We start from the raw sequence: 27999 nt of genomic DNA, 5'->3' as shown, positions 1-27999 counted from the left end.
AAATAGAGGGAGTTAGATATAACTTTCGATTTAGAGCGTATTTTATATTTATAGCTTATTAAAAATATAATAGCTGTAATATCCTAAAGAAGAGGGTGTAAACTGTAAACAATAAATATTTTTAAGAATAATTAGATAGATATTTAGAAGGCTATACATAAAAAAGAAAGAAGAAGATTTTATATATATAGAGACTCCTCTCCTCTCTTTCGACTTTGTGACTTCTATTCTTATACTATTACGACGCTGTTCGTGCTATCGAACTTTTAAAGCTCTCTCTCTCTCTCTCTTCTTCTTCTTCTTCTTCTTCTTCTTCTACTTCTTCTTCTTCCCTCACAACACCCAATCCGACCTCGGAGTCGGGAAAACCGGTGGCGGTAAACTGACCGCGATGTCCTTCCACAACCACCCTCACCACTACGCGGACCAGCAACAAGTGTCGGACGATGACCCGGCGGTGCTCGGAACAGGCTCCGCCGGTGCAGCGTGGCGCCCCGGGGAGGCTGCGCGGGAGAAGGCGGCGGTGCTGCGTCACCCGCTGTACGAGCAGCTGCTGTCGGCGCACGTGGCGTGCCTCCGCATCGCCACGCCGGTGGACCAGCTCCCGAGGATCGACGCGCAGCTGGCGCAGTCGCACCACGTCGTCGCTAAGTACGCGGCCCTCGCGGCGGGGGCTGCCGGCGACGAGGAGCTCGACCAATTCATGGTTAGATCCCAACCTCGCTGTCTCTATGCTCGTAATTAAACACGATTTAGTTAGAGATTGAGGTCGATTCGTTGTCATTTTGCCAAGCAAAAGGGTTAATTTGGGAATTGGGTGAGGGTTTTGGTTCTAGATCTGCTAAATAACGGTAATGTGAAGAAACTATACAAAGTAGAGCAAGAAATGAGCTACTCTTGAGGAGATCGTCAAATTCTTTTCCTAATTATGTAATTATTGAAGGGCTAAGCTGCTATTTATCATGCACATAGTTTGAGATTTTGCCTTATTTTATTGTATACAAGTAAACAGATCTATTTGAGGTCTGGAGAAGAATGTTGAATTGATAACGAAGACTAGTGTGTAAGATCTCATGGCATGGTAGGAATTTGTTAATTATAAGAAACAGCCAAGTTGCTTACACTAAAACCTACTCTGTTTACAACTGGTAAACTATAAGAACCTGATTTAAATGAATAACTAGCGACAAGTCAAATTTTTTTTTTTTTTTTTGGTGCTCCACTTTATGCAACATGGTGATTGACTACATTTCTTATGGAATGGGTCGCATTTAGTCTTGTTATAGCTCTTGCCATCTTATATAGCTGAATGGAAGATATTTTGTAGGAACTTTACTATGATTGAGCATATACTCAAGTTATATGCGACAACTCTAAGTGACTTCCAAGTATAATAAAGTTGCTTGGCTTTCTTGTATTTCATACCATATAGGTTATTCCTTTCTCTTCCCGTTGCGTCATAGATAATGTTGTTGTTATTTCATTTATGCTGTCATTATAGAAAGTAGAGACTCTTGATATTTGCTGCAGTCCATTTGGATAATGTAGTCACTGAAGTCTGTTTCCTTGTTTATAGACACATTATGTCTTGCTCCTTTGTTCCTTTAAAGAGCAATTACAGCAGCATGTTCGTATTCATGCAATGGAAGCTGTGATGGCTTGTTGGGAAATTGAGCAATCCCTGCAGAGCCTGACAGGTGAGTTTTGTCTCTCTATTATTGGGACTTCGATTTTGACTGTTCACATATTGGTCTATATTTCTAACAAATTTTCTATTGGTTTATGGCTTTATGCATTTTAATGCCACTCTAATATCTATTTACTGTCAATAGTCAATACTACCAGTGCTTTTCTGGTTGTACTAATATGCTGGTAGCGTCCTACCGAGGAAATGGAATCCGATCTCAGTAAAAGAAGTCTTGATTCATTTATTAACTTAAAAGCTTAAGCAATTAGTTGCGATGATCTTCTGTTTCTCCATGTAGCAATTTTGGTTTAGTTATTACATCATTGCAATGATTTCTTTTTTTTTTTTCTGGAATCATCTATCCTTTTCTTACCTAGACAACTCAGGATTGTACTTTGTGAACCCTGTACAGACTTAGTTTTGGCATCAAAACACTACATAATTTACATGGCTTATAGTGCTCCTGGCTCTTGATATATGACTTACAGACATAAGTACTTCAGAATTTTCTGCCTTCAAATCTTAAGCCTTCTCTATTTTATGGTATTTTGAGTAGCTTAATAAGGATTTAGTTTATGCTCTAGGCAGACTAATGAGGAGTAACTGCTTCATTGACAGATTTGAACTGTTAACAACTTAACATACAATTGTGCACTCTTCATAGTCAGATATTGTGATTCGAATGGGGGATTAATAAGTCGTCATTCTTGAACATGAATGCTTAGGTGTCTCTCCTGGTGAAGGCACAGGTGCTACAATGTCTGATGATGAGGATGAACAGGCAGATAGTGATACCAACTTTTCTGATCAAGGTTTTGATGGATCTGACAGCATGGGATATGGTCCTCTTATTCCCACTGAAACTGAGCGTTCCTTGATAGAGCGCGTCAGACAAGAGCTGAAGCATGAGCTGAAGCAGGTTTGGAAGAAATATGTTATAGCTCTTTATCCATGTAGAATTTACCAATTATGTTTTCAATATGTAGGGTTACAAAGAAAAGATTGTGGACATTAGAGAAGAGATCTTACGGAAAAGAAGGGCAGGAAAACTCCCTGGTGACACAGCATCTCTACTGAAAGCTTGGTGGCAATCTCACTCTAAATGGCCTTATCCAACAGTAAGCATTTGCCTTCTAATAGTCAATTTGTCTTTATATTTTCTTTCCTGGATTTTAGGGCTGATGTCTTTTTCCCTTTTATTTATTATCATTCTTGTGTTGTGCCATTCTTTTTGGTTTAATCAGGAAGATGACAAAGCGAGATTAGTGCAAGAAACCGGATTGCAGCTGAAGCAGATAAACAATTGGTTCATTAATCAAAGGAAGAGGAACTGGAACAGCAACCCATCATCCTCCGTTGCATTAAAAAGTAAAAGAAAAGGGTAAACCAAAACACATATGTGTTTCCAGAAAAATTTGCATAGTAAAAGAGCTTCATTCATATATAAATCTGAACGAGAAGTAATGCAGGTGATATCAACAGTGAATGCGCTATGTAGATGATGACTTGTGGTTTAAAGCACTCAACATTGAAAGCTTTATTGCTGTGCACTTGATAGTTCAGTAAAGATTGCCGCAGATCTGGAGAAACTATAATGTATAAGTTTCTGATCCATATAAGTTTGCAGCATAGCTGTAGAGTTGTTTCTAGTCTTGTAGCAGTCTTACAGGTATGTAAGCATCCAATTGTAAGAAGCCTCAGTGTTAAAGTGAAAGTGAAAACATCAAAGTTGTATGACTACAGTAACATATTATTGCATAGAAAAGGTGGATGCGTATGTTGCAACATAGCTATTTACTACTTGCTGCTTACTATGTAATTGCTGTAATATGACTTTATATTCTTCTATGTTGGTGAAATTGGTTCATACACACTGTTTAGAGCTTACTTTTGTTTGCTTTTCTTCTATGACATATGTTGTTAATTTCAGACTTAAAATCAATTTGAAATTAGTAATGAAAAGAATTTCAAACTCAAACTTTACAAGAATTTTAATAGATTTGTAACGGTTAATTTATAATGGTTAATGAGCTGAATAAATTTTAAGAGTTACAAGTGTTTGAGACTGAAAAGTTAACAACAACAATATCAAAGAGTTATTTAGCTCTCTTCCTTAGTTTTTATTTTATATTTTTCTCTATATATTATTTTGATCGGAGGAAGTGCGGTTCTTATAGAGAAGTATCACTACTAATCGACATAGATAAGTAATCCTACATAGAAGGCATCATTTTCTTTTATAGCAATTGCGTTTTTATATGCCTCACAAGCTAGAATTTCTAAGTTTTTATTATTATTTATATTAAATAATACTTATTTTTTATTTTTCTAAACACAAAATTAGACTTACTCAGTTGCATAAATATTATGCGTTAAATTTTAGAAATAAAAACCAACAAAATATTTTGTAATAAACTTTTAATAAAATTTATGGCAACTAAAGAATAAGAGTTTGGAATAAGAAAATAGCATAAAATCCCTTATTCGGATATCTTTATTTAGCTTTTGGTTGGGATAAAATTTATAGAATCCACTTATTTCAAGACAGCAACTTTTCTATATGATGGATATTTTGATATGAAATGTCAATTTGTGAAGCTATTTGGGATGATATTTATATTGTGTAAATTATAATGAATTAAGTTAAGTTAATTTTTGGCCAAGAATTGTAAAAATAATCATGATAAAATTATAAGATAGTTGTAAAATAAAATGATAATTTAATATTTAATTTTAAACATATTTCCTATCTTTCTAAAAAATAGACGAAATAATAAATATCTATTTATATTAAACTAAGAAAAAATAATATAAGATCAATTTAATCATTTTTGTTCCTCATTCCAACTATTACAGCTAAACACTATCTTATCTCATTTTTTTATTCGAGGACTTATCATTGTATTCGCAACTAAACACCAAATTAGAATTAGAATAAAGAATAAATAGTAATTTACTAATCATAAAACATATGAACACTAAACTTAATTACCATATTTGTTAAGATATCAAGTATATATGTACTTATATCCATATTCATATAGACTATTGAGATACATACATAAATTCAAATATTAAGATGCAAAAGAAAATCTTAACCTATATCTTACAAAACATGAATATATAATAGGTACGTCGAATTTAATTTAACCCGTTTTCATAAATTCAATTCATGGCCGAAGGAAGTGTGGTTTTGGCTAATTTGAATGGAACGGTGAGTTTAAATCGATTTATTTGTATCATAGTAAAAAAAATGCAAATATTTGACCAAACTAGCCATCCCAAACTATTTATTTTTTATCGGTGAGTTAAAATATTACTAATTAGAACTATGATTTTTAAATATAAGTCACTGATTAAAAACTTACATGGATATTTAAAAACTACTCAGAAGATTACTATGAGAGAAAATATTTTATATAAGTAGTTCTCAATTTTAGCAACATTCAAGGCAACAATTTATTAGTAATTATTTTAACTCGCCTAGTTTTGTATTGAAATTCTGCACTAATTTAGGCTATTTTAATTATAAAATAAATTGGCAGACTTAAAATAGTCAAAAAAAAAACTCTATAAAAGCAAATGATCTAGAAGATTCATATCAAGTCAAAGGTCATCATCAATGTTATTATCTATTCATCAATATCAATAAAATACCCATTACGCTTTCCTAGGTAGCTGCCGATGTTGTTTGAACTCAAATGCTGACTCATGATCGACTCGCTTATTATTGTTCAAACTAGGTTATATCCCAGATTATTCTTTATCGAAATAGACTATTCTCTAAATTTAATACTAAAACCAGTTTATTCTATTATAGCTATCATTAGATAGAAAATATCCATAAATTCAGTGTTTTTATTTACAAGTTAACGGAATAAAATACTAATCATATCAGCGTTTTATATAATTTATTAATTTTATTTTAGTTGTCCGATGAAATCACCGTTGAGCATTCTCTTTTCTTAGATAAAATATTAATAAAATATAGCAATTTAGTAGGATAAAATGAAGTATTTTTGGTATTAAATTTAGGGGTTATCTATTTGGACGAAGATAAAGTTTGGAAGATTGGGGAGTTGGGTCAAGAACTCCAAAATTTGATGCCAAACGTAATCTATTTGCCAACGAGTCAACAACTTGGTGGGTTGATTGACTGCCTTATCTTAACTAAAATTGGCAAATAGCTTGCTTGACTAATTCCTCCTCCGGAGAAACAACGAATGAGACTGCCTTTTCTTGACCAAGGAAATCAGTTCAAACTAGGCTAGTTCTTTTAACAAAATTATAATTTACACCTTATATTTTTACTATTTATAGATTGAGTCATATAATTTAGTGAGTATGTGTAGAAATTACTTTGCTGTTAGATTTGTTAAGTTAAACTTAACTAAATATCTGTGTTAAATTAAACTATACTATAAAAATTATGAATATATTCTCATATTAAAAGTATTTAAGTAGTTTAGAAATAAGATATTTTAGTCATTTTAGAAGTAAAGTATTTCTGCTGTATTAGTTTAAATCTAACTCAGAGTGTTTTTTTGCACGTATTCGCTAAATTATAGGGTTCGATTTATAAATAGTAAAGATGTAGAATATAAATTATAATTTTATGGAAATGCAAGGTGATATATACAAAATTTTCTTTTTGTTTTAATGTCTACGAAAATTCTTCGAAGTAGGCCGGCAAATGGGCGTTAGATTTGTCTACGCGGTTAGTTGAATCTCTCATCATCTCCCTCGTTCTCCTCTCTCTCTCTCTCTCTATAAAACCCACTACTCTCCATAAGCATTCTTCATCAAGCGATCGATATCTCTCTCTTTCCAATGACTAATCTTCATGAAACAACACTAGAAGCAGCGTTCCGCGACGACGAGCTCGAAGAAACTTTTGCATCGAAACCTCGCTGCATTACTTTCTTGTGCTTCGGATGCCGACTTGAAAACCCGAGGCGTTCGGGTTATCGGTCTTTAGTGCATGAAGATACCCACGACGAGAAATGGTGGAAGCAAAGAAGCCAGAGAGCAAAAGAGCAGCTCTCGGAGTCGGTAGCGCGGCTGAGATGGCGGAAGGCGGCGGCGGTGGACGGAGAACATTTGAAGAGGAGGAAAGTGGTCTTCAGTTATAGCTTCAGGAGCTATGCATTGAATTTTGATGAGGGGAAGGATTTGGCAGCCGAGAGAGATGAAATTAGCATTCAAGTCTTGGGAGTGAATTAATTATGTATTTGATTCATTCTTTTATTTGGTATAAAATATTCTTTTGTATATTTTTCTTTGTAAATAAAAAAAAATTCAGATTGAGACTTTGCATCACTTACAATTTGGGTAGCAAAAGAAAGCATCATCTAGAGAGAGAGAGAGAGGGAGAGAGATGGTTTTTATAGCTTAGCAAAGATTAGAAGCTTTACAATAGGGAAAATAGGAAGATAATTCCACCTGATTGACTTACAAAGCCCAGTTGGGAGAATAGGAAAATAGTGCTCAAATGGGTAAAGAAACTCATACTGTATAAGAGATGCTTAAGTGGATTTTCTCCAAGAACACTAGTAGAATTTTCAGTCATATTCTATCATAAAGACTTGAGAATATTATTGCTCAAGTAATGGGAGGTATTAAGATTTACAATGTAGTTCCAGGTATGAGCTTCCAAGCTAGTGCTATCAGATTACCAAGATGCCCCATGTACATATTAAGCTTTCCAGACGCTTCACATATAGAGCAGGCTTTTCTAAATTTCCCCTAGCAAAGCAAAAAACAACATACCGTGTTAGACACTATAGCCAGATAGGAATTATTTTGTATCCAATTTCTGACTGGACCTGTGATTCATCTTAAAAATTTAAGAGGAAACAGGTCATAGAACACCTTTGGCAAGACAGAGTGAGTGACTCCTATATATCATTTCTGTGATTGAGTTTGTACTTTTTGGGAAACAGAAGCTGCCATGGACCGCAACCTGTTAGCGATTTCTGTGAAGCTTGGCCTCTCTGACGGTTCGGATGACCAACAGTGCTCCATCAATGATCTCCATTCAGGATCACATGACTCGGGCACCGGAGGTCGCAATGTATTGCTCACGATTCCACCTGTTTGAGAATCAATCAGATCCAGCACAGACGGATATGGAGAAGAAGGCATTAAAAATAAATAAAAAAATCATCACAAACAAGTAAGACCTATGATGGCTCCATAATGCAAATCAGCATATGGTTCTTCTCTGGTAAGAAGTTCCCACATCACAATTCCGAAGGAGAAAACGTCAACCTACAAATACATGGAGTAGACTAAGAAAACAAAATAGAAGAAAAAGGAACATTCATGTAAGTTAGCTAAGCCAACCTTTTCAGATACAAGACTACTGCTGCCATTGAGAAGCTCTGGGGCCATCCAAGGGAGAGTTCCTCGCACTCCACCAGAGATAAGGGTCTGACACTTGACCTTTGATAGGCCCAAATCACCAACCTACAGAAGTGAAATGAGATGGTTACATCAGAAGCCATGCAACTTTGCTCATTCCATCACATGTTGTAATAGCATATAACCATGGTATATCCCTCACCAACTGCTAAATATGCAAAAGATACATGTAAAGAGTAAATGTAAAACACATTTCCTATAAACTTTGATGGATTCTCAAGAAAGGAAAATCTCTAATTCTTCTACTACATTTTCTGTAGAAGTAGGTGCAAATAGTGTGGTCCATCAATAATGTTGGCATCGTTTGAGCTGGACATTCATCCTAGGAGTAAAACCTAAAGACAGATTTTTGAGAAGTCTAGAAGAACATAACATCAACCCCATCCGTTCAACACTTTTGATAAATGATACTGCAAGGGAAAGCACAATGTGCAGAATTGTGCTTAAGCATGTCGTATTTCCTTATTCAGAATATATACCCCTATCAGGCAGGCAAAAAGGAAAAGGACACAAGTAGTCAGCATAAGACCAAAAGGATAAGACAGAATCTCGAAAAAAAGGAAGGTTAGTCACTTCAACTAATAATTATCTCATCCGAACATAAAGCAACTGATCACATTTGTGATTTTCTTTTACATCTTATGAGAACATATGGGATAAAAAAGGAGAGACACATGATAGACATCCTAACTGACTCCCACTTTTTAATGAGTAGCAAACCTCTTGGTGTTAACCAAACGTGTTCAATAACGAAAAATTGAATAAGAACAACTTTACCTTGTCAAAAGTCAAAACTAGTGGATCATTATAGTTTAGAAGGACTGCTACTATTCATACTGAACTGATAAAACTTCTGATTCTAACTTATCCAAGTATGCAGCAATTAATCAGATTCAGAAAGGTTAAATCTTGTCAATATAATGTAAGATTGCGTATCAAAGAAGACTGCTTAATAGTTTTGACTCCATTTTAGATGACTTGAAAGCTCCATGACATTCATCATAGCATTTTTGACAATTACCAAAATGCTACCTCTGCTAAAGCCAGAACTAATAGTTTCACGATGGCAGACAAAATATCCAGAATATTAGCCCCTCAATGGCAAAAAGAGATATTTCATAGCTAACATTTTCCAAGAATAAAGTACCTTGCAAATAGGGCGTTGAGGATCCCGTAAATTGACAAGTAAATTGTCACTTTTCAGGTCAAAGTGTACGATATTCTTCCCATGCAAGTATTCCATTCCGAAAGCCACATCCATTGCAATAATGAGTTGCTTACGACAATCAAGTACCCTGCTGACAGAAGAAATCAGCATCTAATAGTTGCCCAAAATGGTTACAGGTCTAAGGGCCATGAGAATAAAATATTTACTTGTCATTTCTTTGCAAGGCCTGTCGAAGAGAACCATTAACCATGTATTCTGTTACTGTTGCAACAGATCCACCAGGGCCATCAAGAACAACACCATAAAATGCTACAACATTTGGATGGTGCAAAACAGCGAGCTTGCAGGCCTCATTCCAAAAGTCGGTCCTCTAAAATGTTTATTGGCACAATTATAAAAATTAAGAACATAAGAATTCAGGAAAAGAAGTTAATGGCAGAGGCAGACCATGCGTTCTTGCTCTGATGGCTTCCCAGCAAAGCATCGATCATTTATTCTTTTAATTGCAACCTCTGAACCCCTCCATTTCCCATGATAAACTGTGCCAAAAGTTCCAGAACCCAGTTCTCGCAACTCTTCAAGATCACTGTTCTTTATAATCTACAAAATTAGCCATAACAAGTGAAGAAGATAAGTCCGTATAGATTACCCACAAGGAGTAGGGCCAGCAATCCTCAAATAAGCTAGCTAACAACCTGGAGGTGCCCAATGTCATCCACCATCTGAATGCCAAGGCCTGTCTTGTCTGATGGATTGCTCTTTATGTCCTAAATTAAAACAAATGTCACTACCTATCAGAACTAATGAATGTGATAATAGAAGAAGAAAGAACAATTTGATTCACCTCAACTTTAGGATCAACAAAAGCCATTCTTGAAGATACGTTATCTTCAAGAAGACCTGCTTCTTTATCAAATGGAGAATTATCTTGACTAGCTTCATGAGAAAAGAAACTAGAATCAGGTGACACAGATGGCTGAAGAACTGAAGCTGCTACACCCTCAGCAACAGCTTGCAACTTAACACTGTCCTCTCCTGAGTCATTCAGCAAAGAATTTAGAAAAGATACAGCTTGCAATATTTAATTGAAGAGTTCATTTTATTTACAATTGCATGAATGCATTGAATTGTAATTCACATTACCATGTCGTAAATAAATAAAGACATAAATAAATAAATAAGAAAGTCAACCAACCTTCTGCGACTTGAACTGGATCTGAAATAGTCTCCTTGCTAGGAAAGTCTGGCATGCAGGGAAGATTACCTTCCTCTAGCAGTGCAACAATAGTTGATCTATTGGTAGCTCCCGAATGATCTATAATTGAGTCCACTGTGACAGCTGACTCCTTATTCACCAATCTGCCGGGCGTTGCAGGCAGTAAGTGTTTATTCTCTAGAACTTTCCATGGATCATGGTTGGAGAAAAGAGAGTCTGATGAAACCGGTTCCTGAAAATTCTCGATAGGCTGAGTTGGACCAGTAATAGTTGTCAATAGAAATTGAGCATTGGCACTAGGTGGGGCACATAAGTTGTCAAGCATCTCCCCTGGACGTAACTGGGAAGCTTCATCCTTTTTACCCACATTAGGGGCTGTAGAGCCACCACTGTAGACAGGAATTGCACCACCAGAATAAACAGGCCTTGCAGGAAAACTCTCGTTAAGATCAGATGATTCATATTCAAAGTCAAAACTGTGCGGAAATGGGTTATGGTTCCTTATCGTGATTGCTTCCTGGGTTCTGTCAGGATGATCTTTGTGCACCACAGCAACACTAGGACAAGCAGATGGCACTTGTTCAATAGGTTTAGCACGATTTTCTTCAGGGATGAACACTGAACTTGCGACCGTGTTACCATGTAAATGCCCTCCAACTTGAGGTAATACTTTATGGCCACTCTGTACAAGCAGAGAAGGGCTATCAACATTCACTTGACTAACAGCACCAATGTGAGAACCAATGGGTTTCTGCTTCCCATTTAATTCAGGATTGCCAGAAGGATGCACATGAAGCGCCTGCATTCTTGCATCAACAGCTCTTGCATAGTCATGTGTAAATCCAGAAACATAATCTTGTATAGGATCCACTGTCTGCGAATTAAAATTTTTTACTGGACTAGCATCAATACCAATCGTTTTGCAAACTACTACCTGCTTTACCGGATATTGTGACGGTTGCAAGTTCTGCCAACCCTGTTGTTGTTGTTGTTGAAAAGGGTCCTCAACATGAGGCCCTGGAAGATTCCCCAGAACCACTCCATTTGATAGTGGTGCATCACCTGATAGGCCCATAACATCTTTGTGAAGCAAAACTCTTGGGGGATCAATGGTAACCTGTCTTCTGCTGGCCTGCCGTGCCTCTGGAATATGAGATAATCCGTACCCCCCTGACTGAGCGGTGGTTATGGGGCTCTCAACCTTCTCTTCTGCCACACTGTCACCTAAAGCTCTGCTGTGTGAAGTAGGACTCGGTTGCTCGATCAGACACTCTGAATGTTGACTGCAAAACACTGGGACTACAGAATTGCCTGGAGATGCATTGGCATTTCCCGGCATTAATGTATCCGAGTGAACATGAGGCAGAGCTTTCTGACACATTATGCAATCGTCATATCTGAACCCTGGGGCATTTGCTGGAGGAGGCAACATTGAGCCCATTCCATATCTTTCACCATTCTGTTCTTGAATGTTCGAAGGACCCAAATGTGGGAGCTGTGACAGAGGCTGCAAAACCTTTTGGTTCTGATCACCTGGAAGCTGCGATGGCCTCCCAAAATATGCTTTGTCTAAATTAGGATCCATATGTAAACTAACTTGAGATGCCGGCATAGCGGCTGTGGTCAAGATAGGAACGCCAGGCACATATGAATTCACTGATAAAGGAACTACATTTACAAATTGGTTGCCACCGGCCAACCCCATTTGTGGAGAATTAATATACTGAACTCTGTAAGGATCTATATAAGCCTGCGGCATACATGGAACCACCGGAGTCTGCTCCGGCCTAACCAAGTTTGGATTTTGAAGACCATAATTCAACCCCAATTCCGAAAAATTACCACCCACAGGATAACATACACCCATGTAACCAGCATCACTAGAAATAATTTGAGGTGACATACCTTCATTTATGCAATCTACGGCTTCTCCTCCAACTGTACTCTCCGAATTCTGAGTCGAAGACGCCACACTCTCCACGCTTTCCTTTCTCCGGATGATTCCTCCAATCCCATCACCTTCCACCCCATTCACCGCCTCGATATACCTCTGCCCGGCGTCCTCGGCGCCGAGATCGAGGCTCTGGTCGGCGAGATCGGATTGCGTGAAGAGGAAGACGCGAAGCTTGGCAGAGCCACCGGGGGACGCCGCAGCCAGCTTATCGTACTCCTCCATCATGTTATCGAAGTCCTCGGGGCATGATACGGAAACGAGCGCGTCCAAATCCTCGCCGGGGAGCTGGTACTTGAAGACGACGGCGTCGCCATTGACGACGTCGGCCATCTTCTTCATCAGGCCGGCGAAGGAGATGTCTCGGGGCACGGAGACGAGGCGGGTGTGGCCGCACACGTAGCGTAGGGCGCCATCCTTTGGCCGCGGAAGGATCCGGCCGCCGAAGCTACAGAGGAGCTTCACCTTCTCCGTCAACTCGCCGCCTCCGCATGGAAATGGGGCCCACGGAGGCGGAGCAAGAGAGGGGCTCAGCGTCTCCGGCATGAGCGGGTGAGACGTCCGATTTAGGGTTAGCGGCCGGAGATCTTTGGGAACGGAGCCGGGATCGACCGCCATTGGAGGAGGAGGCTAGGGTTTTGACCCTGGGGAAATCCTCGAAGGAGAGACCTTTTTTGCCAATAAACCCAGAATTCCACAACTACAGCAAAGTAGGAGAAGGTGGTGCTTTTCGTTCTCTAATTCCTCTCCTCCTCTCTCTGACTCATGAAGAGTCCAAAAGGAAGTACGAAAATGGCGTAACAGAACTTTCCACCACGGTCCTACCCCCACAGTTATAGAAATTGTTTCAGTTGAAATGGGATCATACACATTCTGTAATGCAGGAAATTTCTCCATCCCTATTGTCACCAGTTTCTATTTACCGGATATCGAATAAAATCCCGGCACGTATGAATGGTAAGGAGTTCCAGTATCCACTGGCCCCGAAGGTTTGGAGAAATTACTGCCAAATTTGCTGAGATGGCGTTTTGGAATTTAGCAGGTAGGACCCCCGTAAACACAAAATAAAAATAAAAAAGAATACTTGGGCTTTAAGGAAAGATAGAGGAGGACGAGGATAAGGGGGGGAGGACACGTGGACGATGGCATGCAGAGTGTTATCGGTGAGTTGCTTTAGAAGGGTCGGCTTTGCTTATCCATGGGAAAAGATCGTCTGCAACGAGGTTGTAGAACATTTCTACAGCCCAGTAGTTGGCAGCAATTGGTTGCTGCCAAATTTTTTTATTTAGAAACTTCCTATATTTTAGGCATGCAAACAATCGGCGATTTTCTTATTTTAGGCATTGAAATAATTCTGGCCGTAAAAGTCCTCGATGTTCGGCCCTTCCGGTATGAGCTCTACTGGCTTGATTACGAAGCCAGTGTGACCATCGCCGAGGAGGTCTGGAGGAACCGGAGGAGAGGTGACCCCATGCAGCTCTTCTCCCATAATATGGATTTGCTGCCAAAAGCCATGAGGAGGTGGAACAAGGAAAAAGTGGGAGATATCGAAGCCAACCTAAAGGAAGCCAAACAAGAGCTGGAGGATCTTGAGAAGATTGATGCGGAGGCGGGACTAGACGAGCCCGGGCTGTGCCGCCTGCGAGGCCTCTATAACCTCAAGTCAGCTCTTAGCAGGCAAATAAACATCAAATGGCTGCAAAGAGCACGACTTAAGTGGGTGCAAAACGGCGACAGGAACACTAAATTCTTCCACCTCACAGCAACCATCCGCCAGCATCGCAACCGTATCACCGGCATTTTCAGTGAGGACGGGAGGTGGGTCAGTAGCTAGGAAGAGGTGGCAGAAGCCTTCAGAACCACATACAACCAGTTATGGGGGGGGGGGGGGGAACACCGAGCAGACAGACACTTGCCGGTCTTGGCCACAGGTCGAGAGGATCTCGAAAGAGGAGGCAGAACAACTAGTCAGGCCCATCTCTAGGGAGGAAATCAAAGGTGCGCTTTGGAGTCTGCCTAGGGGGAAGGCACCGGGACCTGATGACATTCCAGCTGAAATGTATGTCAAGCTGTGGGAGGAGATTGGGGAAGGCCTTTGCGACGCCATTAATCATTTCTTCTCCCAATCCAGCATGCCGCCGCAATGGGGCAGAACCTACATCACGCTCGTTCCGAAGACTGCAAACCCTACCAGAGTGAAGGACTTTTGGCCAATATCGTTGTGTAACGTCAGCTACAAGATCATCGCGAAGCTACTAGTTGACCGGATGAAGAGCCTCCTCCCCAAGCTGGTGGGGCCGGAGCAGGCGGCTTTCGTGGCGGGAAGGAATATAGCCGACAACACCCTGGTAGCGCAAGAAGTGGTGCATTCGATGACCACCAACAGGACCTCGATGCCGATCATGATGCTCAAGCTAGATATGGAGAAGGCGTATGACAGGGTTAACTAGGAGGCGGGAATGGAGACGCTCCAGAGAATGGGTTTTCCGACTCGGTGGTGCGCGTGGATAGAGGCCTGTATCTCCTCCCCGGCCTTTGCCTTCCTCATCAACGGAACCCCGACACAGTGGCTACAACCGTTTAACGGGCTCCGACAAGGAGACCCTCTTTCCCCGTACCTGTTCATCTTGGTATCTCAAAACCTATCCAGCCTGATTAACGAGAGAGTGGATCGCGGTCAGCTAACAGGCTACCGGGAAGGAGAGGCCCAACTCACTCACCTGCTGTATGCCGACGACCTCCTCATCACGGTACAAGCTACTAAGTCGAATGCGGCTAAGTATCCAAGAGTGCCTTGCAGACTACACCAAGCTAACCAACCAAAAGGTTAACCTTGAGAAGTCTGAGCTTCTCCTTCCCCGGTGGATAGATAAGGAGAGGGAGACGATGCTCTGCAACTGCCTGGGAATCCAACCGGCGACCATGCCGTTTACCTACCTGGGTGTGCTCATCTCGGACCGCCGGGTAAGAGTCCGGGAACATCAGGCGCTGGTGGACCGCGTGGGTAGGAAACTTGCCGGGTGGAAACGTGGGGTTCTCTCCACCGCAAGAAAACTCACCCTGATAAACGCCACGATCATGGCTATCCCGGCGTACTGGTTGGGATGCACGTGGCTGCCAGATACTATCCTACAGGCAATAGAAAAGAAAGCCCGGTCCTTCATATGGGAGAGCGGGGCAGGCCGAGGTCTCCACCTCCAGAACTGGAACACGGTGACGAGCTCGAAGGCCGAAGGGGGCTTGGCGATAAGAAAGTTGAAGGAGGCAAGGGCGGCGCTCCTCGGGAAACTAGTATTCAAAGTTCTGAATCGGCAGGAAAGCCCGTGGGTGAAGCTACTGAGAGCCAAGTACGGCGAACTTAACCCCTGGATCCCTAGCGTTCCAACTAGGGCTTCATGGGTGTGGCGAGCATTGGTTAACACGACGGTCACAATTCGAGGCGGGTGTCGCAAGCAGATAAGCAACGGAAGAATGACAAAAGCGGCTAGTGAACCTTGGCTATCTACGGTACCATGGAACCAGCAGCCACGGCAAATGCACCCGAGGTTGATGAACGAAGAAATGCTTGTCAACGATCTAATCGCTAAGTCCAGGGGACAGGCGGACCGACTGGTGGTGGAAGCCGGACTTGACCTGGCTTTCCAGACTGGCACCACGGAGCTGACGGAGGAGGCCGAGTCAGATAGGTGGATCTGGTGGCCGGAGCGAGCGGGAGAACCCAAGGCCAAATCCATCTACGCCTTCATCAACCCGAGGGGTCAAGACAGTTGGGCAGGATGGACTGATCTTTGGCGACTGCGGGTGGCCCCGAGAGTTTGCCTGTTTGCACGGAAGCTGCTATGGGGGAGGCTGACAACGTGGGCGCCCCTCTACGCGATGTGAGTCGGTACGGACGAGAATTGCGCCATGTGTGGGATACATCGAGAAAGTATAGCACACCTTTTCTTCACGTGCAGGGTTGCGAAAGAGATCTGGCGAGCGCCGGCAACAAGCCAATGATGGGGTGACGAGTGGCCATCCATGATGACAGAAGACTGGATCACCACGTCCTGGAATGCTGACCCGGAGGAGACCCTGGACTGCAAGGCAATAATAGCATCCACGTTGTGGATGCTTTGGAAGTTGCGTAACGCTAGGGTTTTTGGCTGCGCTAAGATGCATGTTGACATGCTAGTCCGGCGAGCTGTCCAACTTGCTAAGGACTATGCAAAGCAAGGTCGGCCAAGGTCCACTCTGGAGAGGCCGCAGGTGGCAAGGTGGAGCCCAGCGGAGGGGTGGATCAAGGTCAATGTGGACGGTGCGTTCTCCGGGGTGGATCATCTCGGAGGGGCAGGAGCTGTAATAAGGGCTACAGACGGTACCCTGGTAGCGGCAGCGTGGGAACCGTCCGCGGGTGAGTCGTCGCTACGAACCGAGGGGCACGCCCTCCGGTTGGGACTGCGACTTGCGGTAGGCTACGCCAAGGTGGAAGTTGAATCCGACTCATTGGAGTTAGTTCGGATCATGCAGAAAAGAGTCAGCTGCCCGTGGGAAATTAGGGGTTTAGTTGCTGAGTGTATTGCATTACTCAGCTCTTTTGTAAATTGTCGCCTGAGTCATGTAAGGCGAGAGCGGAATAAAGTGGCCGATTGGGCGGCCAAAAGTGGTAAGCGGGGTCTGGGGGCCGACAGACCCTCTCCCCATGGAATTATGTAACCTCGTTTTGGAGGAGGTCGTTATCCCGGCAGGCGGATAGGTCAGCCTAATATAGCTAGCTATTAAAAAAAAAAGTCCTCGATGTTCAAATTAAAAAAAAAAACTCCTCCATGATCAAGACAAGAGCTTTTCTCTCTAGGATAATGTCAACAGGCCTGACATGCACCGACTAATTGGGATACCATCACTAATGCAAAAGAGGATAGGGGCTTGGGCATCCATAGGGTTAGGATGGCCGGATCAACGGTGATGGGAATGCTCGTCTTCAAAGTATTAAACCAGACCAAAGTCTTGTGGGTGCAACTTTTGTTGGGTAAGTATGGCCTTTGGACCCCAGGGAGCTGAGGGCACCGAGGGCCACCTCTTGGGTGTGGAAAACCCTAGTCAGGACTACAGTAACCCTGAAACTAGGATGTCGCATGCTCATCGGCAATAGCTGGACAACAGAAGCAGCTACTACCCCTTAGCTATCTACGGTTCCGTGGTGCAAACAACCCCAGGCCATGCATCCGGCGCTTTTGGAGGAAGAACTAGTCGTGGCTGACCTCCTCGATGGTTGCAGCTAGTCACTAGATCGACTACTCTAGGCAGGGGGGCCGACCTAGCTTTTAATATCCTCTCGCTCCCTACGGGTGCTGCCACCACTCCTGACACTTGGATCTAGTGGTCGCATCCAAAAGGGGAACCCATTGCTAGGTCAATCTACGCGTCTCTTGCACCATCGTAATGGAGTAGATGGGAGGGGTGGCGGCTTCCGACGACTCCAACAATGAGAACCTTATGCTGGAAACTTGCTTGGAACTGGCTACCGAGGAGAAGCTACCTCCAAGCGAAGTGCACAAGGCTGGAGGAGAGCTACGCATTGTGTGGGCTCTTCCGTGAGACCTACAGCCATTTATCTTTTTGGTGCAAGTTCAGAAAATAAGTCTAGCAATGCCTACGTTTTTGCACATGTTCGAGCTAGTAGTAGAACAGGAATGTATACCTTTGCTTGGCCTAGGGAAGCGGGCCATGCAAGGTGGCTAAGGGGTGTCGTTGTAGCAACTCTTTGGAAAGTGCGGAAGCAATGTAATGCAATGATTTTTGGCGAGACTCCAACGACCTTGAGGACAATTGTGATGTAGGTGCAACAGCTAGCCAAAGAATATGTCGGTGAAGAAAGGAGAAAACTAGCTGGAGGCAATGCTAGGAGGCTAGCCAAGTGGGTGGCACCGGGTTCAGGTTAGACCAAAATCAATACGGATAGGGCATTCTCGGTTGAAGTATACCAATGTGGTTTAGGCGTGGTCGCCAGAATGACAAGGGGGGCCTAATGTGGGTAGCTTGGGAACCATGCCTAAAGGAGTCTGTCATCTTTTCAAAAATTTGGGCTATCAGAATGGTTCTTCACACGACAGAGCCAAATATGGACGTCATCCTAGATTTGGACTCCGTTGGGCTGGCAAGAATACTTCGGGAGAAAGAAACTTGTCCTTGGAAAATTAAGAATTTAGTGGAGGCCTCCTGAGAAGATTCAGAAAGGTTCGTATTGTGCATGTTCTGAGAGGCAAATCGAGTGGTTGACGGGGCAGTTAGCCAGGGACTCTTGAATCAAATTTTACTTTCATTGGGCTGGATGAACCAATCAACCCTGATCTATGTAAAATTCTTCTTTTGGACTCCCCCTTAATGTAGCTGGGTGAGGAGTTAGGCTAAATATAGCACTCTATTTCAAAAAAGACGAAGAAGTAAAAGCGAGTTTTGACCTATCTATAGAATAAAAATGGGCTCTCTACATCAAACTTTTTTATTTAGATCTAGTACTATGTCTTCTCTATTCCTTTCCGAAGAGAGAGAATTTATGCATCCCAAATCTTCACAAGAAATAGTGAAACTCTATCTTATAAAAAGAATAGCAAAATTCTAGATTTCTTTTGTAAGGGAAAAGCCTATACACAGAGATTTTCTCTTTTAAGACAACTTGATATATAAAGTAAGAGGGGGAAATAGAGCACCGACCTTTTAACACAAGGTCTATACTAAGGGATAGTAAGAATTGACGTGATCCGATGACTCGACGTGATCCGATGACTCGACATGATCCGATGACTCGACACGTTAACTCAATATTTAAATGAGTTTGGATTTAGTTTGATCGGGTTCGAGTCATAAATTAGTTAATCTATCTAACTCGATTATTAAATGAGTCGGATTTGTGTTTATAACTCGACTAACCCATTTATAACTTGAAAAAAAAATGTTTATAACTCGAAAAACCCTGTTTTATAACTTAAAAACTGTTTATAACCCAAATAATTTGTATGAAATTATATAATTTGTGCCACCTAATAATCCGTTTATGACCTATGTAACCTATTTTAACACAGATCATGTTTATATTTAGAAATTTTAACTTGTTTAATAAATAGTCATATTCGTGTTTGTATTATTATCACCCGACTCGATTCGAACTCGACTATCCCGACTCAATTGCCACTCCCACCCACACTTGTTATATAAGTAAAGTATCTCAACAAAAAAAAGTCAAGGTATCAAGCCCTATGCCCTATATATATATATATATATATATATATATATATAACAAGAAGAACAGCCTTAGAAGTTCATAAGCACAAAAGAACTAAAATCAGCTTGCGACTCCATCACAATCTAATAGTTATAAGTGCATAGTGTTGCAAATGCCCAAAAGCCAGAGGAGAATCTCCAACCAACAATATAGGCCACTACACAAAAATATAAAATAAAAAAGAGAAAAATAATGGCCAAAGGACCAAATGAGCATAACTTCGTCACCCACATTAAGTCCAACAAAGGCACACACTGATTACCATACCCTCTCGGCTAGACCTAGCCAAGAATTACTCAGTTGAGATAGGGTGGAGGAAGCAAACGATGTGGGTGATGAGGAAGAGAAAGATGTCCAACTGTGGCTAATGAAAACGAAAACCAGTGGAGCGAGTTGGCAATTGGAGCAGCTACAAGACAATCTGAGTGGGCAACAAGGAAGAGTACATTGAAGGACGATTGGGAAGAGAAAATTTTACCTCGCAAAAAAAAAGTACAACATAAGAAAAAGAAAAAGATGGGCCTAATGCCCTAATGGATAAAGCTGCTACCAAGTTTCTGTCATGATGGCAATTAATTTGCACCACATATCAACTATAAATGAGCATAATGCTTAGCAAAGAGCACTATCATTAGTAGAATAACATGAATATGATGTAAACCGAGTCAGGTCAAATCATATCTGGGGGCATTGAACTCTTCTGATCAAATTAATTATCTTAGCTTAGTTTTAGTTAATTTCAATTTCAGTTTGTTATGACTTAAGTTGTTTAATTAATTAGTTGGGTCTTATTTAATTAGCTAGTTGGGTTAAGTTGGTTACCTCCCTTAAATATTGTGGAGTGTAACCAAGTTAGGCATGAATGGAATGAATTGATCTCCTTTTGTTACTCTCTTCCTTTCCTTATCCCCTCTCATTCTCTTGACCTACGATAGTAGCCAACTTCACCGCCTCTAACTCTATCGACCGACCAACCACCCTAATCTCTTAGGGGCAGCCCACTTCTTTCCCTCTTCTCTTCACTCAATTGACATCCTATCCATTTATACTTTCCCAAACATTCCACCATGCCACCCCATCACCGTCAGCCTATCACTCCATCAAAACTTGGGAATCCATACCTCCACCATAGAATCTACAAATATAGAGATCTCCAAATCATAGGCCTACTCTATCCGACCTTCAGTCACTTTTCAAACAATATCTCCAAATCTAGCCAACAAACCTCGACATTAAAGATTTGTTGAAAAGCCCTCTTCCAGAACGACAACATATCTAAATTTTAAGAGATTCCAAAAAATTTTGATCTAAATTTTTTACAAAATTTTTGCGGATAAGATCAAGTTGCTTCGAAGGAAGTTCGTATCAGAGTATAAGCACACTATCATAGAAATTGTATGAACATATAAATAGATAAATATTATAAGTAATGCACACACACATGTGGTTAGTGTGGTTCGACCTAACACATGCTAATTCTATCCACCCTCCTTATGACTACTTAATACACCTGCCACTAGGCTCGCTAGCCATCACTAATACACACACAATGCAAAAGCCCCAAGAGAGGGAAGACCCTAGCAGTAAAATCGCTCATGCCTCACTTCTTAAGCAATATCATTGCATATAACAGAATCATTCAAGTAATATCATTGCATACAGCAGAATCATTGCTTATAGCAGAATCATCGCACGTAACAACATTATTAGACATATCGGGATCATGAGTTCACAGCTCTGAATGGACACCCTAACCCCGCACCATTGGGTACCGCTGGATCTATCGATTCTTGTCAATCGAGATAGTATATCGCTCATTGTCCCATGAATGACATGCTAAGATCCACAGACTAAGACATAAAGCATGAGCCCTTTATATAATAATAATATAATTTTCTTGATCCTTATCCTAGCTAGAGAATTGTCGTGTACTATTAAGACGTAGAAGTCACCCTTTCATGATAGTGCATGTGTACTAGTGGTTTGATATTATAGATCACAAATAAGCAAAATGAACTATCACCATTATCATGAAATAGTGCGTGCGCTATCATACCTAAGCATGCTGGATATGCACAGTAATTATATTAAGAACAGTTATACTAGATAGCAAGTTAAGTAAATTCGTACTACTATACACCAAGCAATAAAAGCAAGAGTTGATGGTCCACTTGCCTAACCAGTGTCAAGTGCGCTACAACTTTTCCCGGTCTACTTTAGGCGAGCACTAGTTGTATGGAGCTCTAAGGAAAAAGGCTAAGTCAAAACCTACATTTTCATATATATATGAAAATAGAAAAAGGCTCACAAGAGGCTTAAGCTTGGACCCTGGGTTGGCCCACCCCGGCCTGAAAAACTCACCACCTAGCTTGATCGAGTTGGGTTGGGTCAACTCGATCTAATTGAATCCCAACTAGCTCGATCGAACTCGACTCAAACCAAAGAAAGGGGTTTTCATCCCCTTCCTTCCCTCGCGAGCACCTCGTGATGGGGACATCTAACTAGCGGCCAGCCAACACCGGACCACCGCAGATGAGAGGCAAAATAGTTGAGGGGGTCGCCACAAAGGGTCCCTCGACCTCAATTCTCACCCACAAGCACCAAATAAGGAACTACGATCCAAAGAAGATGAGCATTGCCGAGTTTGCTTTGGCATTGAAGAAAGGCCATTCGCCACAACGAGGTGCCGGTCGACTGTGGTGGAGGTCAAGGAAGATGTACTATGGATTATTACAGCTCACTAAGGCCCACGTCAAGATCTCGAGCAATCCAATGAGTGCCGAGCAGACCTCTAGGCCTCATCAAAGTGAGTAAAGGCTCAAACCAAGGTCCACATCCTTGTTCAGCTCATCGACCAGGAAGGTTGGCAGACCGATTGATACCGGCTATCCAAGCAACCCATACATCCTCCAATGGTGGCCATTGCCCAAAACTAGAAAAAGACCCAAGTATAAACGAGAGAGGGGAGAAGAGAACTCCAGTGAAGGGGGGATGTCACTTGCTCTGGCCATAGCAGCGATGACTCCAACCGGTGAGACGAGCCCTCGAGCAGAGATTGCCGAAAAAGGGATAGAAGGAGTGAGGATAAGCGAGAGGGGGAAAGAAAGGAAAGTGGGGGTCTCCTACCTTTTGCTCGAGGCTGGCCTCTAGACACACGACGCTGCGTGTGCAGGGCGACCTGCCAGCCTGATCCTCTATTAAGCAAGTGGGAGGGGGCAAAGGGAAGATATAGCATATGCGCTACACGTGCCAACCCTTTTCTTTGACGGGGGTTATAGTTATTATATTATTATTCACGAAAAGTAAAACCCAAGATGGAATCTAATTAGTTTTTATTATAAAATTAATATTATACATATATATAAATATGTCTCTTTCTTCCTCAAAAAATCTCTCTCTGATCCCCATGATTTTGTGTTTTTTCCTTTCTTTCTGCTTTGCCGACCAAGCACCGACTTCACTTGTTAGTCAATTAGGCTTTTTATTTCCCTTTCCTCCTCAGGATAAAGATAAAGGAAATCTAGGCTTTGCCAAAAAATGACTCTTGGCACATTCTATCATCCTTGGACTACCACCAGTATTCTTGCTTCCAAGGATAAAGATAGAAGTTGGAATTCCTTCAAGAAGGGATAAAGACTACTCTATCTTGACCGAGCTTGTGGTTATTATTTCATGTCGGCAAGTCTTAGGTCACCATTACTAACTCCATCTTTTATTTAAAATAAGAGAAATTTATTACAAACACCCTAACTTTTTCCTTTTATTATCATTCTGGGTTGGGGATTATAGATGGTCATCTATTTGTGTTGATTTCTATCTTGACTCCTTCAAACACTTACTTTGCTTGAAGGACAAAATGTTAGCCAGCATTGCTGGATAGGTGCAATCTTGGCTCTTTTTCCACTCTCTCATTTTAGTCAAATTAGTAAATGGCTTTGGCAACTCCTCTATCTGGGTCATTGGGTCATCTCCTATATAGTCTAGGAATGTAATAGGATGATGTCTCTTTATCCTATTATTCGAGTCTATTTCACGGGTAAGCAAAACAATCTAGCAGTCGATTGCTATGCTTAGCAGCCTTCTAAGTCTTATTTAGTTTAAGGCTAAGTCTTGAACTTAATTAGTTTATCTTATTTTTTAGTTTTAATTTTTTTAAAAGTAAACTTAGTTAGCTATAAAAATGTATATATATATATATATATATATATATGATTAAAAGTCCCTGAATCTAGTTGTTTTAGCATTGTCAATATGATGCGCTCAAAGTGATCAAAGCAGTTTACTGGTGGGAGGATCAGTTTACCCTAACAATGAGTTGTTAGGATTTGTTTCGCGAGCCGAACTAACAATGAGTTGGCTCATAGGTTAGCCAGTCTAGCTACCTAAGATTGATCCACCGACATGTGTCGATGTAACAAGTTTTTGGAATGCAAATTAAAAGTCTACGGACATTCCTCAAAAAAAAAAAAAAAAAATGAAGTTGGGCCAATTCTATGAGGCCTAGTTATACTCTCCAACTTCATTGCTCGGCCCAAAAGTACAACTAGAATAACCTGATTACAATCCAATTGTGATTAAACCCTTATAATATTTTTTTCAATAAAAGTCTGTGGATGGATCGAATTCATTCATGATCATGATCAGAGTTACAAAAGGATTTGACCTGAGAACCCAACCAAGCTTTTGTACAGCGAAGACTAGAGGTATAAACTTTCCAATGTATTTAAAATAGTATTAATCGAATTTATGATACAAAGAACCGATAAATATTTAATAGATGTATATTTTTTATAGTATATTTGTCATCTGAAATTCGATCGATATTATTTTAAATATATTGTTAAACTTATTCAATTATCTATGGCTATCTCTAATAAATATTTTCAAATTTATCCTATAGTTATCAAGTATGACAAAAGAGTAACGGTTTTAATTCCGATATAATCACAAGAAGCACTAGACCAATACCTTACAATTGTATTATTACTTAATGCTTGTAAGAAAACAATAGACATAGTTTGCAACTATGACCTTATTTATAGTATGGTTGCAAGTTTATAAAACAGTAATGAATTTATAAGTCCTCAAACTTAGTAGGAGAAAAGAAAAAAAAATATATGAACAGTATTGTGGAGAAATTGGTAGGTACCTTGCATGACCAACTTTAGTAGAGTTGGTAGGTACCTTGCTCATGACCAAGGAGGTCACAAGTTCAACTCCAACCCCAAATAATATTGTGGAGAAATTGTTCGGTGGTTGGTGATTTGGTGGTTTGACTCAATTCGGTTGATGGCTCGGCAATGCAGTTAGCTTGGAAGAATAGCTTGGCAATACAACAGCTTGGAGCAGGTCTCGGCGGCGTTTGATTCGAAGCAATTGTTCGGCGATGAATATGGCTTAAAGCCTAGACTAGACAGCTAAAAGCTTGGTGGGGCCTAAAATGTCTCTGTATCTAGGGAGGGTTGGCCCTTTGTCCAGCCCATATCTAGCCTTTGAGCTTATGAATGATCAAAAAAAAAAAAAATTACAACTGCGTAAGCCCACGATAAAAGACTTTTTATTGTAAAAATATAAATTTTTTGATATATTTTTTAAAACTTTAACTAATTTATTTTATTTAATAATAATATTTTTATCTAATATCATCAAAGTCAAATAATATTTTGATCCATTAATTTTATATATCATTTATTTACTTAAAACTTATTTTCAATATTTTATATGACATCAAAGGTAATAATTATATTGCTAGCCTAATTCATAGCTAAACAACGTATTATTTTAGCACTCCTAAAGCTAAAAAACAAGAGAACTATCGAAAAGCATTAAGTGAGTTAGCTTTACTACCAAAGTCCCACTGGTTCAATGGTATTCATTTTACTTTCTATAGCTATCCTGCCCCTTTAAATTTTTTGTCGTTGGCATGTCTTATAACTTCTTTTCCAATCAGTAGAGAATCGTAATCTTTTTACCAAACTATGTATTTTGCTTATCTTTACTTTGTCACAATCTAAAATAGGTGGTCGCTTGTGAAGTGAACGACTGACTTGACTTTGCTACTTGAAAGTTGAGTGCCGCACGATTTTTATCTATCTCAAAGACTTAGTCCGTAATAAGTGGTATCTAAAGTACTTACGTCCGGGATTTAGACTCAAACCAAGCATGGTTTGATTTATTAAACTAATGTTTACATCTAATATGACATAGAGAAAAATATAAAAAATATATTTTATTAACCTTAAATTCTTATGTATTCTACAATATTACCCCTAGCACATTAATATTACCTACATCTATAATTGCAACTATTAAAGATAAACTTGAATGAAAAGTTTTGGTGCTCTAATAGTAGGTTTGGCTTGATTGACGACTCAATCAAGCATTTGCTTTAATCTCCTGATATACATAATTAATGGTATAGAAACAATTAAGTCCTTTATTAGTACTTTAATGAAAATGAATCTAATACCGATCGGATATTAGTTAATCCACGTTCGAATCCATATTTTTACTCTAGATATAAATTTAGACACCAATATTAAATGAATAATAATATGTAAAATTATATCCAAATAAAATAGATAAGGATAATAATCAGGTGTATATCGGATTTTAAACGGATACGAGTATGAGCTGGATTCTTAAAAGAAGCTAGGTTTCAAGTGGATTTCGATACAAATTAAAATCCAATTGGCTTCTTACACAAATAAAAATAAAAATAAGATAGAGATTTAGATATATTTGAAAAATAAATGATTTTAATTATTTCTTAATTTTAAGGATTGAGCTAGATGATTTAAAGATATGTAGTATACTAATTTATTTATTTAATAATAAACAAATATTTGAATAATCCATATTTAATAGTTGAATTTAGATTATAAAAAATGGAAGCGCAAAATATAATTATAACTAAATCCCATTATAAGAGTTAGAAAATATCAATATTTATTGAATCTAGCGAATTCAAGTTATATGTTTGTCCAAATCTTAATCCATATCCGAATGAGATTCATATATCCATATTTGTAATCCCTTGTTTTTTTAGAATTTCTATCCGTATAGAAGTTAAGCAACCCACATCCTACATTTTCGAGTACCAAATCGGATCAAATCAAATTGGATATTAGAGCGGTCTCCAAAACTTTAAATTTGGAGTCCGGTGGAACTCCAACGGACTTCAAATAAGGCTCCAAATTTGGAGCCAGCTGCAGTAGAGCTCCAAATTTGGAGCCCCATATAAAAATTTGGAGCCTAGCTCGAATCCTATTTAACTTTTGAAAATACCAATTTTGCCCAACAAAAGTTTAATTCGAAAATTTAAATTCTATGTATCATTTATTAAATAATTAAATTAATTAAACTGAATATATAATTAGTTTTGCTAATTAATTTTTAACAAAATTAGTACCCTTGAAAAAGATCTCATCGAGATCTTTAAAATGAGTCTAATATTAAATTATTTAAGTTATTTTAAATTTTCTATTTTTATTTCGTGTAATATAATTTTGATGTGTTTAATTAAAAAAATAGTAATTTAAAATTATTTCTGAAACTATTGAATATGAATATGAATATAAAGATATCAAATATTTTTTATTAAAAATAATAACATTAAGAAGACTTATTAAATAATTTAAAATATAAGATATAAATATATATTCTATTAATTAAATAATAAATATAGAGCCTTGGCTCCCTTGGAGCTGCTCTTAGTAGACTAATTTTCATCCCTAAACACCAAACCACCACTCTATCTTGAAAGTAAAAACATAAACTAAAAAATTAAAAGCATATCTAGATATCTTGGAGGTTGGGGAAGTTAAACTCTAGAACGAGAGGGAGTGCGAAACAGTCAAAAGATTTTAATCGTAACCTATAGTGGCAATTATGATATTTTAAAATATTTCAATGCATCTATATCCTATCCTTTAGCAATAATGGAGCATTGTACTAAGTCATTTATATTTATTTTAGAAATATTATGCTTAATTTTAACCATAACTGTGTTAGTAATTTCATGTTTTTGACATAAATTTTTATTAACTTTGAGCTAAGTTTTAAGTGGGGCCCACATATTATTAATGATGGTTTAATGGTGGAATTAATTTAGCTCAAAGTGTACTTTATTGTCAAATATTCACTTAGTCAAATCCATGAAGAGAAGTGAATGAAAATTGGCTCTAAAGTGGGTATCATGGCAATGGAAAATAAAGAAAATGAAGTTTAATACCATATTGGATATTTGAGAAATGTTAGTATGGTATATAAGTAACGGGGTACCTATTTTGTG

At 39.6% G+C, this 27999-nt stretch overlaps 2 protein-coding genes across 4 annotated transcripts; one reads left to right on the top strand and one right to left on the bottom strand.

The window, feature by feature from the left end:
• Positions 1 to 208: 208 nt before the first annotated feature.
• On the top strand, positions 209 to 3574 carry LOC140760569 (homeobox protein knotted-1-like 3). Of its 2 annotated transcripts, none has more exons than XM_073097576.1 (6): positions 209 to 706; positions 1577 to 1697; positions 2413 to 2606; positions 2674 to 2805; positions 2932 to 3068; positions 3157 to 3574. In XM_073097576.1, exons 1-6 carry the CDS (start codon positions 392 to 394, stop codon positions 3158 to 3160), a joined length of 903 nt encoding a protein of 300 aa, XP_072953677.1. In that variant the 5' UTR covers positions 209 to 391; the 3' UTR covers positions 3161 to 3574. The 2 variants fall into 2 exon arrangements, with proteins under 2 accessions (XP_072953677.1, XP_072953676.1); XM_073097575.1 differs by having other exon boundaries at positions 3149 to 3574.
• A 3460-nt stretch (positions 3575 to 7034) lies between these two features.
• Positions 7035 to 13234, bottom strand: LOC140760089 (uncharacterized). Of its 2 annotated transcripts, none has more exons than XM_073096896.1 (10): positions 10474 to 13234; positions 10123 to 10313; positions 9974 to 10045; positions 9726 to 9878; positions 9485 to 9648; positions 9258 to 9405; positions 8033 to 8155; positions 7870 to 7957; positions 7559 to 7779; positions 7035 to 7432 (listed from the first exon to the last, which is right to left on the bottom strand). In XM_073096896.1, exons 1-9 carry the CDS (start codon positions 13061 to 13063, stop codon positions 7592 to 7594), a joined length of 3717 nt encoding a protein of 1238 aa, XP_072952997.1. In that variant the 5' UTR covers positions 13064 to 13234; the 3' UTR covers positions 7035 to 7432; positions 7559 to 7591. The 2 variants fall into 2 exon arrangements, with proteins under 2 accessions (XP_072952997.1, XP_072952996.1); XM_073096895.1 differs by having other exon boundaries at positions 7616 to 7779.
• Positions 13235 to 27999: the final 14765 nt, after the last annotated feature.

The sequence above is a fragment of the Typha angustifolia genome, chromosome 5 (assembly GCF_048772165.1).
Source record: "Typha angustifolia cultivar Huaian chromosome 5, ASM4877216v1, whole genome shotgun sequence".
NCBI classification, from domain to species: domain Eukaryota; kingdom Viridiplantae; phylum Streptophyta; class Magnoliopsida; order Poales; family Typhaceae; genus Typha; species Typha angustifolia.
The sequence above is the reverse complement of the archived record's forward strand: the minus strand, read 5'-3'. Positions and strand labels throughout refer to the sequence as shown.